The 15,234-nt window shown below is 46.7% G+C and overlaps 1 protein-coding gene across 1 annotated transcript in view; it reads left to right on the forward strand.

The window, feature by feature from the left end:
- Window positions 1-14,676, forward strand: part of LOC137535607 (oocyte zinc finger protein XlCOF22-like) — a 30,555-nt gene extending 15,879 nt beyond the window's left edge. Inside the window, exon 6 of the mRNA XM_068257463.1 lies at window positions 13,053-14,676. Coding sequence (XP_068113564.1) covers window positions 13,053-14,179 — 1,127 coding nt within the window. The 3' untranslated portion in view covers window positions 14,180-14,676. The remainder of the gene's footprint in view (window positions 1-13,052) is intronic.
- Window positions 14,677-15,234: the final 558 nt, after the last annotated feature.

A 15,234-nucleotide genomic window follows, 5' to 3' on the forward strand; every position in this document is an offset into this window, starting at 1 on the left:
AGAACCACATCTACACAGGATACAGTACACTACATGATTAGATCTACAGTGTAGAAAATCTTTAATAGTGAGTATTGTTCCACCTAACTGTACACTGGGTCCCGATTTAAACTGGTGACAATGATTACAGTTACCACATCTGTGGTTCCCAATAGGAACGCATCTCTGCAGCCAACTTGAAGACTTTGCTCTCCTAAATTCACTTCTGGTAACCGTGTCGCCAATCGTTTTCGCCCGTCGAAACGAAATTAGGGGTTTGGTTTGGGCATAAGTCCCAAGGAGAGAATCTCCCTGAAGAATATGTCAATGTCTCAGAATGGCCGATCTGATTTGGTCGGCCATCGGAGTAAAGTCGAACACGCATGTAAGGGGTTGAATGGTATCACGTTCTTTTTGGGTGTTTTTTCGGGGCTTACGTTGTAACAAATTTGTTCTTTCCAACTTATCGGCCCGGCGAAAAGCTCTGTTAAGCTCAATCATGCTATACCCCCGATTGGCCATACGTGCCGTTAATTCCCGACTCTGTTGGAGGAAGTCCTCCCTCCTGGAGTTGTTCCTCTTGAGTCTCACGTATTGGCCATAGGGGATAGCCTTGATTGTATGCGTTGGATGATAGCTGGTATTAGAGAGCAAAGTGTTGGTCGCAGTCGATTTCCTATGGCCTTTTTTACAAAATTTGGCCCTCCTTCACAAAGAGTTACAGATCCTAAAACTGTAGTTTATCACCTCCCAACACTCCTGTAAATTGCATATTGAATTCATTGTTATTAAGGAACACTAAAAATTGGTCAAACTCGGAATCACTACCGTTCCAAATCAACAGAACATCATCCACGTAACGATACCAGCATCCTATGAGGGCTTTATAGGGGTTTTTTTCTGTCAAAACCACTTTGCTCTCCCACCCCCAGAGGAATAAATCAGAAAATGTTGGTGCTACTGGGGTTCCCATGGCAACTCCCGAGTTTTGTTGATGCCAGGTATCGTTGAATAGGAAGGCATTGTGAGAAATCACAAAATATAAGCACTCGCAAATAAATTTGACCCAGATTTGGTCTTTACCTTTTTTCTTCCAAAAATTCACCAACGATCCTGGTACCCAAACGTTGTGGGATCCTTGTATAAAGATTGACTACATCAATTGATGCCAGCCTGGCATGCTCCCCAAGGTTCACGTCCCCCAGCCTGTTCAGGACGTCCAAGGTGTCAGCCAGGTGGGTGGTGACGTGTTTCAGGAATGGCCTGAGTTTGAAGTCCAAAAATTTGGACAAAGGTTCTGTGAGTGACCCCCTGGCTGACACAATCGGACGACCGGTGGACAGACCGGATCCTTGTGAACCTTGGGGAGGAAATACCAGACAGGCTTAGTTGGAAACTCTGGCAACAACCCCTCTGTGACGCCGTCGATATGACATATCGAATGCGTCATGGAGTTACCAACGCTAGTTCTTCGCAAACCACCCAAACTGACAGTTTTTTGGGTTTAAATACACTTTTTTTTTTTCCCTTCACCAAAGGGCTGGAGAAATCTTTTCATGGCCAGTTAATTAGCCTGCTGTTGAAAAGATTCTCTGCCAGCACAGGGGACCCCCTGAGGTGTTTATGACCTCATCCATCAGGTGAAGGGTAGATATGAGTTGACAGAAGCTCATAAATGTTAGCTCCTCCAGACTGCTAGGAACCGATCACAGCAGGGGGTTCTCTCAGGATTACCTCAGCTGAAGGATCAAGGAGATTCCATCTCCCAGCTGACCTTTCTGTGATCTCACAAATATGAAATCCATCTTTTGCCATAAAGATGGCTTTCCAAATAGGCAACGGCCTTAAGAACCCGCTTATTCTGAAATTCGGAACCAACCACACGATTGGATGTTTCTGAATTCAAGGTAAGCCCTGCCAAAGCAGAGATATACATTTTGGGGTCACCGTTAACTCTAAACCCCCCAAGTTTGGTATCAACGTTCTTGATAAATTCTGACAAACCTAAAAATGTTATTAGATTTAACACAACTTGTACGGTTTGCAGATGAGCACACTTATCATGATTCAGGTAAAATTTTGTCTCTCTGAGAGGGGCAGAGATCTCCTATTCCAAAGAGGTGTGTGATCCACGCCCCCTAACCCCTCCTTGCTGGAGTAGGGGCTATAACCAGACAGAGCCCAGAAAGCTCTGTGTCCTTTACCTTCAATCTGATGCCAAGTAACATCCTGGCAGCCCGCAAGGACGCGGGCAAACCCTCCCTCTTGGAACTTCCTAACAAAGGCCTGTTGGCCGCATGGCAACCGCCATTTTGGACATTACGCCAAAGACTTGCGATTGCCGCATGGACTACCAATAACGGTATTTGAACTGTATATTAAGACATTCTGTTCTCTTTTCCTCTCTTCTCTCTGTCAATCAATCTGTTCTAAAATAAGCTGTGTATATGTAGTTTAGAAATAAACTAACGATTTTATCGTTCAGTTGTGTGCCTTTTCTGGTCACCTGATTGCTGCTATAACGAATCTGCCCTCTGAAGAGTCAGTCATACTACCGCATTGTTTTATGATTTGCTTATAAATTGTTGATTTGCTAGCTAGGTTGTAAATAACCGTTTCTTCCTTCTAGGATTAGCTAGTACCAGATTTCCTGTGCGAAATCGATAACTTCGTTTCTCGATTATAAATACAATTCGAGATTGCATCATATAGGGACCCAGTAACCTTTCTTTAACGTCACATTGCTCACAGTCTTTAAGCCGTCGGAAGTGACTATTCCCCGAACGGTGACTTGAGCGTGTTGAACGTGATTGGGCTGGCTACCGTATTATGATAGCGGGAGTCTCTTTCCTCCCTGAACTTGAGAGAGTGGTGGCAGTTTACTTTATTTACCCGATTTCCAGCGCGAAATCGATATTTTTTTGTTTACCGATTGTACATACAATCAGAATTGTACATGTATGGGCACCTCCAACCAATCTTAACCGTTTACTACGCACACAGTGAAGTTGCCTCCAGCAGTCTCTAGTGCATGAGACCTGCATGGCAACAGTGGCCTAGTAATACGGGATTGGTGGAGGCTTGTCCCATTACATATTGTCGGCAGCTGCGCGACCAATCTTTATTGTCAGTCTGTTCACCGTACTTCCTGTGTATGCTAACGGGAGCAGATTAGACGGGATTGGCACGCTCTGTCGCCTTTTCTTCTTACCTCTGACGATCCAACAACCGGTCTCGTTGTCCGTCTGCTCACCGTACTTCCTGCGTACGCTAACGGGAGCAGATCTCGACGGGATCGCGGGGCTGGATTGTCACATTGGTTGGCAGTGGTGGTGATAGCACACCCCAAAACCAGGCATAGCCAGCTTTTGGGAAATCAGAGCGCAAAGATCTGACAAACTCAGTCTTTGCAACCAGAACAATAAGACAGTGGTCGCTAAGTATCCTGTCTTGCAGAACCGAAGTTCTGGGCACAAAACGGTACACATTGATAGCGAATAGATTGGTCTACATTTCCTAACTTTTTCTTTGCTATATCCTACTCTTTCTTGTACTCTTCTCTTCTGAATGTCTGATTCAGTTCAGTTTCACCAGAATTGGTCAGTTCCTGACTTGCAAGCCCTCTGCAAATTGCACGGCATTGCTGCTTGCAGCACAAACAAGGCTGAGCTGGTGGCATAACCCCAGAGATGGAATCCTTGTCGCCACCTTGCTTAATGCCTCCATACACCGCAGTCCTGATACCCCCGGAGTGGTTGGCAAACCTGACCGGCGAGGATCTGCGCATGTACCAGGAGTTCCGAGAACGGATGCTCCAGCGTGAAGCAGAGCACCAAGAGCGACTGCGCCAGTGGGATCTCCAGGACAAAGAGCTACGGCTCCAGCGTGAATTGGAGTTGGCCCAGCTAACCCAATCAAATCAGCACTCTTCACTATGTGTTACGGTGGAGAGATGCGAACCTCTACCCGTGACCCCCACAGCTAAACTTCCTGCCATGGAAGAGGGCACGGAACGAGACTTTCCTGTGCGCACCTCTGAGAGGGCGTACCATCAGGTTCCTGTACCTGACAGCCAGAGAACCCTGGTGCTGGACAGTCACAGAACACTGTCCCAAGACTTGGAAGGAGGTAAGCCTACTGCATTCGCTCCTCCTGGTCCGGCGAGCTTTGTGCCACCGAGACCTGCAGCTGCTGCTATTGCTGCACCCCAGTCTGACACACCTGCCATTCGCACGTGTAATATTTGTGGCTCGACCGGCCACATAAAGTTCTTCTGTCCCAAGAGGAAGAGAACGACCGTCCCTAGCCCGAAGATGGCTAGCAACCCTGATCCGTCACCTGCATCACCCTCTGCACAGCCTGTCAGCATGTCAGAGATGCTCTACGGTTCCGGAAATCGTCACAGTGCTCCAGTGGACGACCAGATCATCTTTTGCTCCAGTGCTCCAGAAGCAGATGTTTCCTTGGTCTGTTCCGACCTTGCCACAGAGGAAGATATTCTCCCACAAAAGCTCCTCACCCTGACTGAAGTCAGGCCCAACCACCACAACCCTGTTATCCCAGGTCCCGAGAAGGCCGGATGGGGGGTGGGTTTTCCAGAGCGGGCTGTTGCTGAGTTTTCCTCTCCTCCTGTGCTTGGCACTGATCTAGGCACGCTTGTGTGCCCTTCGGAATTTTCTGCTGATATGCAGGAGTTCCCAGCAGGACTCCCTGACCACCAGGTACTGTACAAGCCTATGGGAAAACAGGGAGATGTCAACCCCTTACCTGCTATTGCTACTGTACCTAACGCCACTGGGCGGGAGGTACCCTCAGATTTATATGTACAAGCAACTGACTGTCTTTTATCTTTTTCTGCACCTGTTATTACTAATGAAATTGCATGTGTCAGTGATAATTGTGATAGAAACGCTGTACATTCTTTGGCCATTACATGCTCTATGGCCAGCCGCATGAACTCAGAGCTGACAGCAGGGATCCCCTCTGACAATTCTGACTTTCAGGCGGGTGACACTCATGCTAAAAATGACATATCATGTTATGCAAATGCTTTTGATAATGTTGTGCATGGTTGTGAGAGTACGCTGGGTGACGCCTTCAGTGTCACCGGTAGTCCGGACTCAGGACTATCTGGAGGAGTCTTGACTTCCCCTGATATCTCTGACCCCCGGACCAATGTCGATATTGACGTGATTTTGATTTACCCAAAAGGTGATGTTTACTGTGGTGGGCCTGTGCAGACAGACACACACAGTACTGTTGGTAACCTGAGCTCAGAGCCTGCAGGCATTCCTGTCAGCTCTGACCCCAGAGAGTTTGATTTTCAGCAGCTGACCTCAGATCACACTAGGCAGCTGGCTGAGACTTGTAGTCCCACATCCGTGAGGATACTACAGAGCGACTCCAACCTGCGTGCGCTTAGTGGCCAGACCGCTAAGCCGCCAGCAGTGGAAGCTCCACTACAGGTGTACAGGGAGAATGGTAACTACTCCAGTGAACCCATTCCCCATGTAACTGACACCCCAGGTGAAAGCACGGTCCATGTGGATCTGTTAGAAGCCCAGTCAGATAGAACGCAGTTAGTTCTGGGAGAGCACGGCCAATTAGAACAGGAAGACACAGGTCCCCTGCCAGGCTTGATAGCTCCCACACGAGAATTGGCGGATGATGTGAAAGTCACCCCCCACCGCTCGTACTCCCCGAAGGCCTCGCTGAAGCGCACTGCGCCCCCCCAGCGAAATCTTCGCAGCAACCCTGGGCAGGATACAGCAGTTCACAGAAGGGACCCGGGGACTCACGAGCCCTTATGGCAGATCCCCTACAGCGCCTCTCCGGAGGTGCAAGCCAAAGTAAAGATGAAGTATGAGGAGATGTTACAGATGGCTGTCCTCCGCAAATCCTCTAGCTCACAGACCACTAGGTTCTGTGAGGCCTATAGGATGCCGGACGACATCCCAAGAACCGTTGCGTATCCCATGACTCCCCTCGGTGATCTGTTGGATTGGCTGGCATCCGCCAACTACCTAACGATCATCGATCGGAGCTACGGATACTGGCAGATTCCAACCGTGCCCGAGGCACGCCTGGAATCCACATTCGCCCTGGCCTTGGACTTAAACGCCTTGATGCGGATGTCTTTTGGTAGGAGGAATGCCCCAGCCACCTTCCAACAGGCCTGGAACGACCTGTTGAAGGGCAAGCCCGGTTGTACAGTCACATACCCGGATGACATCCCTGTGTTCCCCCCGACTTGGGAGCAACACTGCGATCACTCGTCCCTGGTACTAGGACAGCTGTCAGCTGACAATCTGACCGTTGAACCAGACGCATATCAGATTGTCATGACAGAGGTACAGGCCTCTCTGGGAACAGCGGGATACTACAGGACGTTTGCGAAGCCCTGTAGCCTCCTGGCTAAACCACTGACCAACACAAAAAGGGCAACCCCCAAGGTCATGTGGAACCCAGGCTTCCCCGCTGTACTGAGCCCAAGTAACAAGTTGGTATTGCTTCAGTCAAGGTCCTGCTAACCGCTCCTTCCCCAATCTTGAAAAGGGGGGAGATGTGACGCAGTCGATATGACATATCGAATGCGTCATGGAGTTACCAACGCTAGTTCTTCGCAAACCACCGAAACTGACAGATTTTTGGGTTTAAATACACTTTTTTTTTTCCCCTTCACCAAAGGGCTGGAGAAATCTTTTCATGGCCAGTTAATTAGCCTGCTGTTGAAAAGATTCTCTGCCAGCAAAGGGGACCCCCTGAGGTGTTTATGACCTCATCCATCAGGTGAAGGGTAGATATCAGTTGACAGAAGCTCATAAATGTTAGCTCCTCCAGACTGCTAGGAACCGATCACAGCAGGGGGTTCTCTCAGGATTACCTCAGCTGAAGGATCAAGGAGATTCCATCTCCCAGCTGACCTTTCTGTGATCTCACAAATATGAAATCCATCTTTTGCCATAAAGATGGCTTTCCAAATAGGCAACGGCCTTAAGAACCCGCTTATTCTGAAATTCGGAACCAACCACACGATTGGATGTTTCTGAATTCAAGGTAAGCCCTGCCAAAGCAGAGATATACATTTTGGGGTCACCGTTCACTCTAAACCCCCCAAGTTTGGTATCAACGTTCTTGATAAATTCTGACAAACCTAAAAATGTTATTAGATTTAACACAACTTGTACGGTTTGCAGATGAGCACACTTATCATGATTCAGGTAAAATTTTGTCTCTCTGAGAGGGGCAGAGATCTCCTATTCCAAAGAGGTGTGTGATCCACGCCCCCTAACCCCTCCTTGCTGGAGTGGGGGCTATAACCAGACAGAGCCCAGAAAGCTCTGTGTCCTTTACCTTCAATCTGATGCCTAGTAACATCCTGGCAGCCCGCAAGGATGCGGGCAAACCCTCCCTCTTGGAACTTCCTAACAAAGGCCTGTTGGCCGCATGGCAACCGCCATTTTGGGACTTTCGCCAAAGACTTGCGATTGCCGCATGGACTACCAATAACGGTATTTGAACTGTATATTAAGACATTCTGTTCTCTTTTCCTCTCTTCTCTCTGTCAATCAATCTGTTCTAAAATAAGCTGTGTGTATGTAGTTTAGAAATAAACTAACGATTTTATCGTTCAGTCTTGTGCCTGTTCTGGTCATCTGATTGCTGCTATAACGAATCTGCCCTCTGAAGAGTCAGTCATACTACCGCATTGTTTTATGATTTGCTTATAAATTGTTGATTTGCTAGCTAGGTTGTAAATAACCGTTTCTTCCTTCTAGGATTAGCTAGTACCAGATTTCCTGTGCGAAATCGATAACTTCGTTTCTCGATTATAAATACAATTCGAGATTGCATCATATAGGGACCCAGTAACCTTTCTTTAACGTCACATTGCTCACAGTCTTTAAGCCTTCGGAAGTGACTATTCCCCGAACGGTGACTTGAGCGTGTTGAACGTGATTGGGCTGGCTACCGTATTATGATAGCGGGAGTCTCTTTCCTCCCTGAACTTGAGAGAGTGGTGGCAGTTTACTTTATTTACCCGATTTCCAGCGCGAAATCGATATTTTTTTTGTTTACCGATTGTACATACAATCAGAATTGTACATGTATGGGCACCTCCAACCAATCTTAACCGTTTACTACGCACACAGTGAATTTGCCTCCAGCTGTCTCTAGTGCATGAGACCTGCATGGCAACAGTGGCCTAGTAATACGGGATTGGTGAATGTTTGTCCCATTACATATTGTCGGCAGCTGCGCGACCAATCTTTATTGTCAGTCTGTTCACCGTACTTCCTGCGTATGCTAACGGGAGCAGATTAGACGGGATTGGCACGCTCTGTCGCCCTTTTCTTCTTACCTCTGACGATCCAGCAACCGGTCTCGTTGTCCGTCTGCACCCGTACTTCCTGCGTACGCTAACGGGAGCAGATCTCGACGGGATCGCGGGGCTGGATTGTCACACCCTCCCCCGTTTTTTTGCTGATGAAACCACTTTCCACCCCTCTCCTAAGTAGGGACTGCAGGGCGGTACTGAAACGAGAGGTGGGATCCTGCTTCAATCTTATATAAAAATGATCGGGACCCTCCAACTGTCTCAATGCTTCTTTAAGATAGTATTCGGTTGACATGATAACAAGGTTGCCCCCCTTATCTGCTTTTTTCAAAACGATATGTTCGTTGTTTTTCAGCCAATCTAAAGCTTACCTTTCACTTTCAGTAATATTAGGTGTGCCTTTGGGATAAATGAGTGCTTGCATGTCTGCCAGAACTCGATGGTTGAAAATGTCTACTGCTGAACCTGGCGTGGTAGCAAAATCTTTCACTGATTTGCATGGACGGAAGTCCTCTTTATTAACTTCAGAAGTGACTCCTGAGTTCAGACCAGTTTCGCTCTCTTCCAATAATGCTTGTAAATTAAACAGAGCCTCCATATCTGTGGCGGTATTGAGACTAGGGGCTATGTAACCCAAATTACTAATGGTGTTGAATTTGTTCACCTTCCTCTCAATAGGGTCTTGTATAGACTCCTTTAACCGCCACATCGTGATATTCAACTTGCGTATAGTCTTGTACCAATCGACCTCAAATCTGAAAAAAATCAAACTTGGCAGTGACTGAAAAATTGAAACCTTTCTGCAGGACTGTCATACAACCTTCAGGCAACTCAACAGCGGCCAGATTTATCAACTGTAGTTCACTTTCAGCATTAAAGGATAATTGATCCTCTATCTCCTTTTGCGATAGCCCCTCCCATGTGTCCCCCTCCCCCATGACACTCTCCTTGTCCTGACTCGTTTGGGAGGGGGTTCGTCGCCGTCCTCCCCTGCGGATTCTGTGTCTAAAGGGACCTCGGCACATTCTTGTTTTTTAATTATCGGCTTGGGGCTGGGTTTAGGTTTTGGCTTTCTTTTTGGGCTACCCTCGTCTGGGCTTGAATTGGAACCAGAGTCGGTGGTCCAGTAATCTTTAGGCTCTTTAGGATTTCTCCGTTTATTTCTAGATCGCCTTACTGGTTGGCCCCAATCAAAGATCTTTCCCTCTTTAAAATCCTGCTGGTCTCTCCTGAATTTGCGAAGCTTGCGTTCCTTAATTTCGTCCTGAATAGGGGTCAAGCGATTCTCAATTTTATCTTCCAATTTCTGCAATTGGGCTCCAGATGACAATTTCAAATATTCCTCCTTTTTAGTAGTAAGATCTTTCACTGTATTATGATACTCAAGCTCAGTGCGTTTCAGAACGATCGCCTGAAGACGTAAGGAATGGCCTAGATGTTCCTCCTCCCACTTTTTAACAAACTCTTTGTCGGTTCTGTACTCGCTGGCTTCTCTAAAATTCCTAAAACCACGGGAAGCTATGTTTTCATCATCATACCTCTTTAAGGAAGCTACTGTCCAAAAAAGTTTAGTTTCCTTTTCTGACAGCCGATTAATGTCTTGTTCAAGTACCTTTACCCCCACTGCTTTACTGGCTTCTGTACCACTTGCTGGATCTGTGAAAAAGGTTACCCAGTCTGATCTTCCTGCTTTAAACTTTGTGATGCTGTAGCCAGCTTCCGCTTCAACTTCCCCAATCACTTGATGGGCCTCAGCATCTAGTTCAAGCATTTGTGCACAGTCAATAAACATCAATCATAAAATGGAAGGAGGAACACAGTACCTGGCACCAAATGCAGCAGGGCAGACACACCAGAGATTTGAAAAAAGCAGATAAGGGGGGCAACCTTGTTATCATGTCAACCGAATACTATCTCAAAGAAGCATTGAGACAGTTGGAGGGTCCCGATCATTTTTATATAAGATTGAAGCAGGATCCCACCTCTCGTTTCAGTACCGCCCTGCAGTCCCTACTTAGGAGAGGGGTGGAAAGTGGTTTCATCAGCAAAAAAACGGGGGAGGGGTTGTTGCCAGAGTTTCCAACTAAGCCTGTCTGGTATTTCCTCCCCAAGGTTCACAAGGATCCGGTCTGTCCACCGGTCGTCCGATTGTGTCAGCCAGGGGGTCACTCACAGAACCTGTGTCCAAATTTTTGGACTTCAAACTCAGGCCATTCCTGAAACACGTCACCACCCACCTGGCTGACACCTTGGACGTCCTGAACAGGCTGGGGGACGTGAACCTTGGGGAGCATGCCAGGCTGGCATCAATTGATGTAGTCAATCTTTATACAAGGATCCCACAACGTTTGGGTACCAGGATCGTTGGTGAATTTTTGGAAGAAAAAGGTAAAGACCAAATCTGGGTCAAATTTATTTGCGAGTGCTTATATTTTGTGATTTCTCACTATGCCTTCCTATTCAACGATACCTGGTATCAACAAAACTCGGGAGTTGCCATGGGAACCCCAGTAGCACCAACATTTTCTGATTTATTCCTCTGGGGGTGGGAGAGCAAAGTGGTTTTGACAGAAAAAACCCCTATAAAGCCCTCATAGGATGCTGGTATCGTTACGTGGATGATGTTCTGTTGATTTGGAACGGTAGTGATTCCGAGTTTGACCAATTTTTAGTGTTCCTTAATAACAATGAATTCAATATGCAATTTACAGGAGTGTTGGGAGGTGATAAACTACAGTTTTAGGATCTGTAACTCTTTGTGAAGGAGGGCCAGATTTTGTCAAAAGGCCATAGGAAATCGACTGCGACCAACACTTTGCTCTCTAATACCAGCTATCATCCAACGCATACAATCAAGGCTATCCCCTATGGCCAATACGTGAGACTCAAGAGGAACAACTCCAGGAGGGAGGACTTCCTGGAACAGAGTCGGGAATTAACGGCACGTATGGCCAATCGGGGGTATAGCATGATTGAGCTTAACAGAGCTTTTCGCCGGGCCGATAAGTTGGAAAGAACAAATTTGTTACAACGTAAGCCCCGAAAAAACACCCAAAAAGAACGTGATACCATTCAACCCCTTACATGCGTGTTCGACTTTACTCCGATGGCCGACCAAATCAGATCGGCCATTCTGAGACATTGACATATTCTTCAGAGAGATTCTCTCCTTGGGACTTATGCCCAAACCAAACCCCTAATTTCGTTTCGACGGGCGAAAACGATTGGCGACACGGTTACCAGAAGTGAATTTAGGAGAGCAAAGTCTTCAAGTTGGCTGCAGAGATGCGTTCCTATTGGGAACCACAGATGTGGTAACTGTAATCATTGTCACCAGTTTAAATCGGGACGCAGTGTACAGTTAGGTGGAACAATACTCACTATTAAAGATTTTCTACACTGTAGATCTAATCATGTAGTGTACTGTATCCTGTGTAGATGTGGTTCTTTCTACATAGGACAGACAACCAGAGCACTGTGTATCCGATTCCAGGAACATGTTAATTCCATAAAAACAGGGGTAGGTGCGGGCAGATTGATCAAACATGTAAGAGAATGTCATGATGGCAATGCAACTTGTCTGCAATTTTTGGGCATCTGGACAGTTCCTCCACCTCGTAGAGGAGATAATCGTGAAATTATGCTTTTACAGCAAGAAGCTAGAATTATCTCATTGACAAAAGCCTGTGGTCCTTTAGGTCTAAATGATAGAAATGAGTTGCATTGTTTCCTAAGTCCATATTGAATTCCCCTCGCTGTATCCAGTTATGACCCATGCAAAGGTGTTAACTCTATAGTGAAAAACAATGAGATGTTTACTAAGTCGTGTTCTTTTGTTACTGCTTCCTAACTAGCTATTCCTATTGAGTATCCATCCGGGAGCTATTTTTAATTGTCTTTATTGTTTTTAATACATTTAGTACTGTCCGGCATGAAGACGGCGAGTAGTGTTTACTTTTTGCAGGAGGCGTGCCCCAGGCAGGGTAGGCTGAGCCAATGACCAGTTAGAGCTGTGGGACTTGGATGCGGGGAGACCCGCTGCTCGCCTATTGGCTAGAGCCTCCCATGTGACTCTATGAGGTAGGCTGCTGCCGCCCAATGCGGAAGTTCTTCCGCAATGGATGCGCTCCAGCGTGCGGTGCACAGACTCGCTGCCTTCCGGACAGACGACAGGTTGAGGCTTCCTCCCACTCCTGTTCTATTGGTCGACATGATTGCCAATGACTAAAAGCCCTCTGGGTAAGTCACGGCTGTTAACAGCTATTGGCTGTATGCCGGAAGACTACCTATAGAGAGGCAGGGAGGTGATCTACGTCGTCCACTATCCAATAAGGTTCTTTACCTGTGGAAGGGAAGTGGGAGTTGGCAACAACCTGTACCTATGTACTTAAGGAGTGTTTGTAACAATGTCTTTTGTACAATCTGCCTCTGAAGAAGCTGGTTTAAGCCAGCGAAACAGCTGTCAGGCATCTGATACCCCCACTGCTATGTACCTGCTATTTTCCCCACCGGAAAAAAGGGATTTTAAGGAAGCGGTGCCTCCTCTTTTGTCCTCTACTACATTGGAGTAGGCATAAATACATAGGAAGGAACACATAAATGAGCATAAATGATTCTTGGCTAGGATGTTGGTAGCTCTGGGATTTAAAGATGACCTTATATTTTCCTTGTCCGATCTGTGTGACATATTACATGTATAGAGAGAAATACTAACCTGACGTCTCTCTGCTTGCAGTGCACAATGACGACCTCCTCTCTGGCACGCATCTCAGATCACCCGCAGACTGTACAATGGGGATTCGTGTCATCGTGTGGGACTTCTCAGGAGGGGATCCTGTTACTCCAGATTCTGACCCGGACTCCCCGCATTCCTCCGATCCAGAGAAGAATCGCCATGCCAAGCCCCCCTCCGGGCTTCCACGGAATAAAGTGTTATCCTGTGCCGAGTGTGGGAAATGCTTCAATTCCCCATCAAGTCTTTGCCGACATAGAGTGTTCCACACCGGCAGGAAGCCCCATTCCTGTCCCGAGTGTGGGAAATGCTTTATACATAAGTCAGAAGTTGCCACCCATCTACGGTATCACACGGGGGACAAACCCCACTGCTGCCCCGAGTGTAGCAGACGTTTTGTGCATCGATCTGAACTTGTGGCCCATCAGAGATCTCACACAGGTGATAAACCATATTGCTGTCCCCAGTGTGGGAAATTGTTTGTCTACAAATCACAACTCATCATACATCACAGATCCCACACGGGGGAGAAGCCGTTCTCCTGTCCCGAGTGTGGGAAATGTTTTGGACGTAAATCCTACCTTGTCGAGCATCAGCGATCGCACACTGGGGAGAAGCCGTATTTGTGCCCTGAGTGTGGGAAATGTTTCACGTGTAAATCGCAGCTGGCTGTACACCAGCGATCTCACACCGGAGAGAAGCCGTATTCCTGTCCTGAGTGCAGGATGTCATTCGTCTACAAGTTTCAGCTCGCCAGACATCAGAGCTCTCACACCGGAGAGAATCCCTATTCCTGCTCAGAGTGTGGGAAATGCTTCGGAGCTAAATCCCAGCTTGTCCTCCATCAAAGATCTCACAATGTGGAGAAGCCGTATTCCTGTGCTGAGTGTGGGAAATGCTTCATGTATCAGTCACAGCTCGCCGTCCATCAGAGAATTCACTCAGACAACAAACCATATTCCTGTGCTGAGTGTGGGAAGAGTTTTGGGCAGAAAGCCCAGCTTGCTGTCCATCAGAGAATCCACACAGGAGAGAAGCCATTTTCCTGTCCAGAGTGTGGGAAATGTTTCAGACAGATTTCACACCTCACTGTACATCAGGTCTCTCACAAGGACGGGAAGATATATTAGCTTTCTGAGGTTGAGACATGTTTAAAGGTGAAGCCTCTGCTTGATCCAGCATTTACCGATCTACGTAGAAGTTTGGACTTGGTCATTAGTGAAAAATAAAATTCTGGAAACACATAGATGCTAATGATGTGATCAGAGGGTGGGAATCACTGCTCCGAGGAGTCCAGATAGAAATGCTGCACTGTGCACTCAGAGGGCGGGAAATGCTGCACTGTGGAGTCAGAGGGTGGGAAATGCTTCACTGCGGATTCAGAATCGATTGTCGAGTAGAAACATCAGTGGTTAGCTGGATTATTGTCCTGAATGAAGAGCTCTAATTTACTAGGCTGTCACCTGACTCATCACATGCATTTGCTCCTCCCCTTTCAGACTGTCCCAGGAGGTAGCACATTATACCTGGTGTGTAATAAGGGTTCTAATCAGAGGCTAGATAAGATGTTACACCTGTGTGGTTGGAATTGATTCTGCAATAAATCTATCTATTTTAACCCTGAGAAGCATCTTTAGTACTGTTACCCCAACAAGTTTCACAGTTGGTACAATCCCCACATTATCAACACTGTATCAGTCTTGGCAATATCCATTTATGTACAGCGATTTATATTGTACTATTTAGAAGATCTGTTATTTTGCGCTCCAATAACGCTCATTCCATACTTCTACCAATTGTTTTTCAGCACCGCTTATCTTCCACAAGGCTAATCCTTCACACCACAGCCCCAATACAGGCAATTCCCTTACTTGGTCTGTCACTCTAACAGTGACTGGGGCATCTGTTTCTGTATTGCCACTACAACACACACCATACAATCATTTTCCTTTATTTTTTGAGCTACAAATGTAATTACATTTTGGGATTATTTTTCGATGGTATCATCCTGATTCAAAAATGTCTTGCTTTTACTGATGGCTTGCACAGTACAATACTCTACAGCTTCGATTGGGAGTATCAAAGAACTCTCATCAGTCTTACAGAAAATGGAATGGTCTAGGAAAGATTGTTAGTTTCTTGATTTATAGACCCTGGTAATTTTTATTTTTTTTTTTGGGGGGGG

Source organism: Hyperolius riggenbachi, chromosome 10 (genome assembly GCF_040937935.1).
Source record: "Hyperolius riggenbachi isolate aHypRig1 chromosome 10, aHypRig1.pri, whole genome shotgun sequence".
NCBI lineage: Eukaryota > Metazoa > Chordata > Amphibia > Anura > Hyperoliidae > Hyperolius > Hyperolius riggenbachi.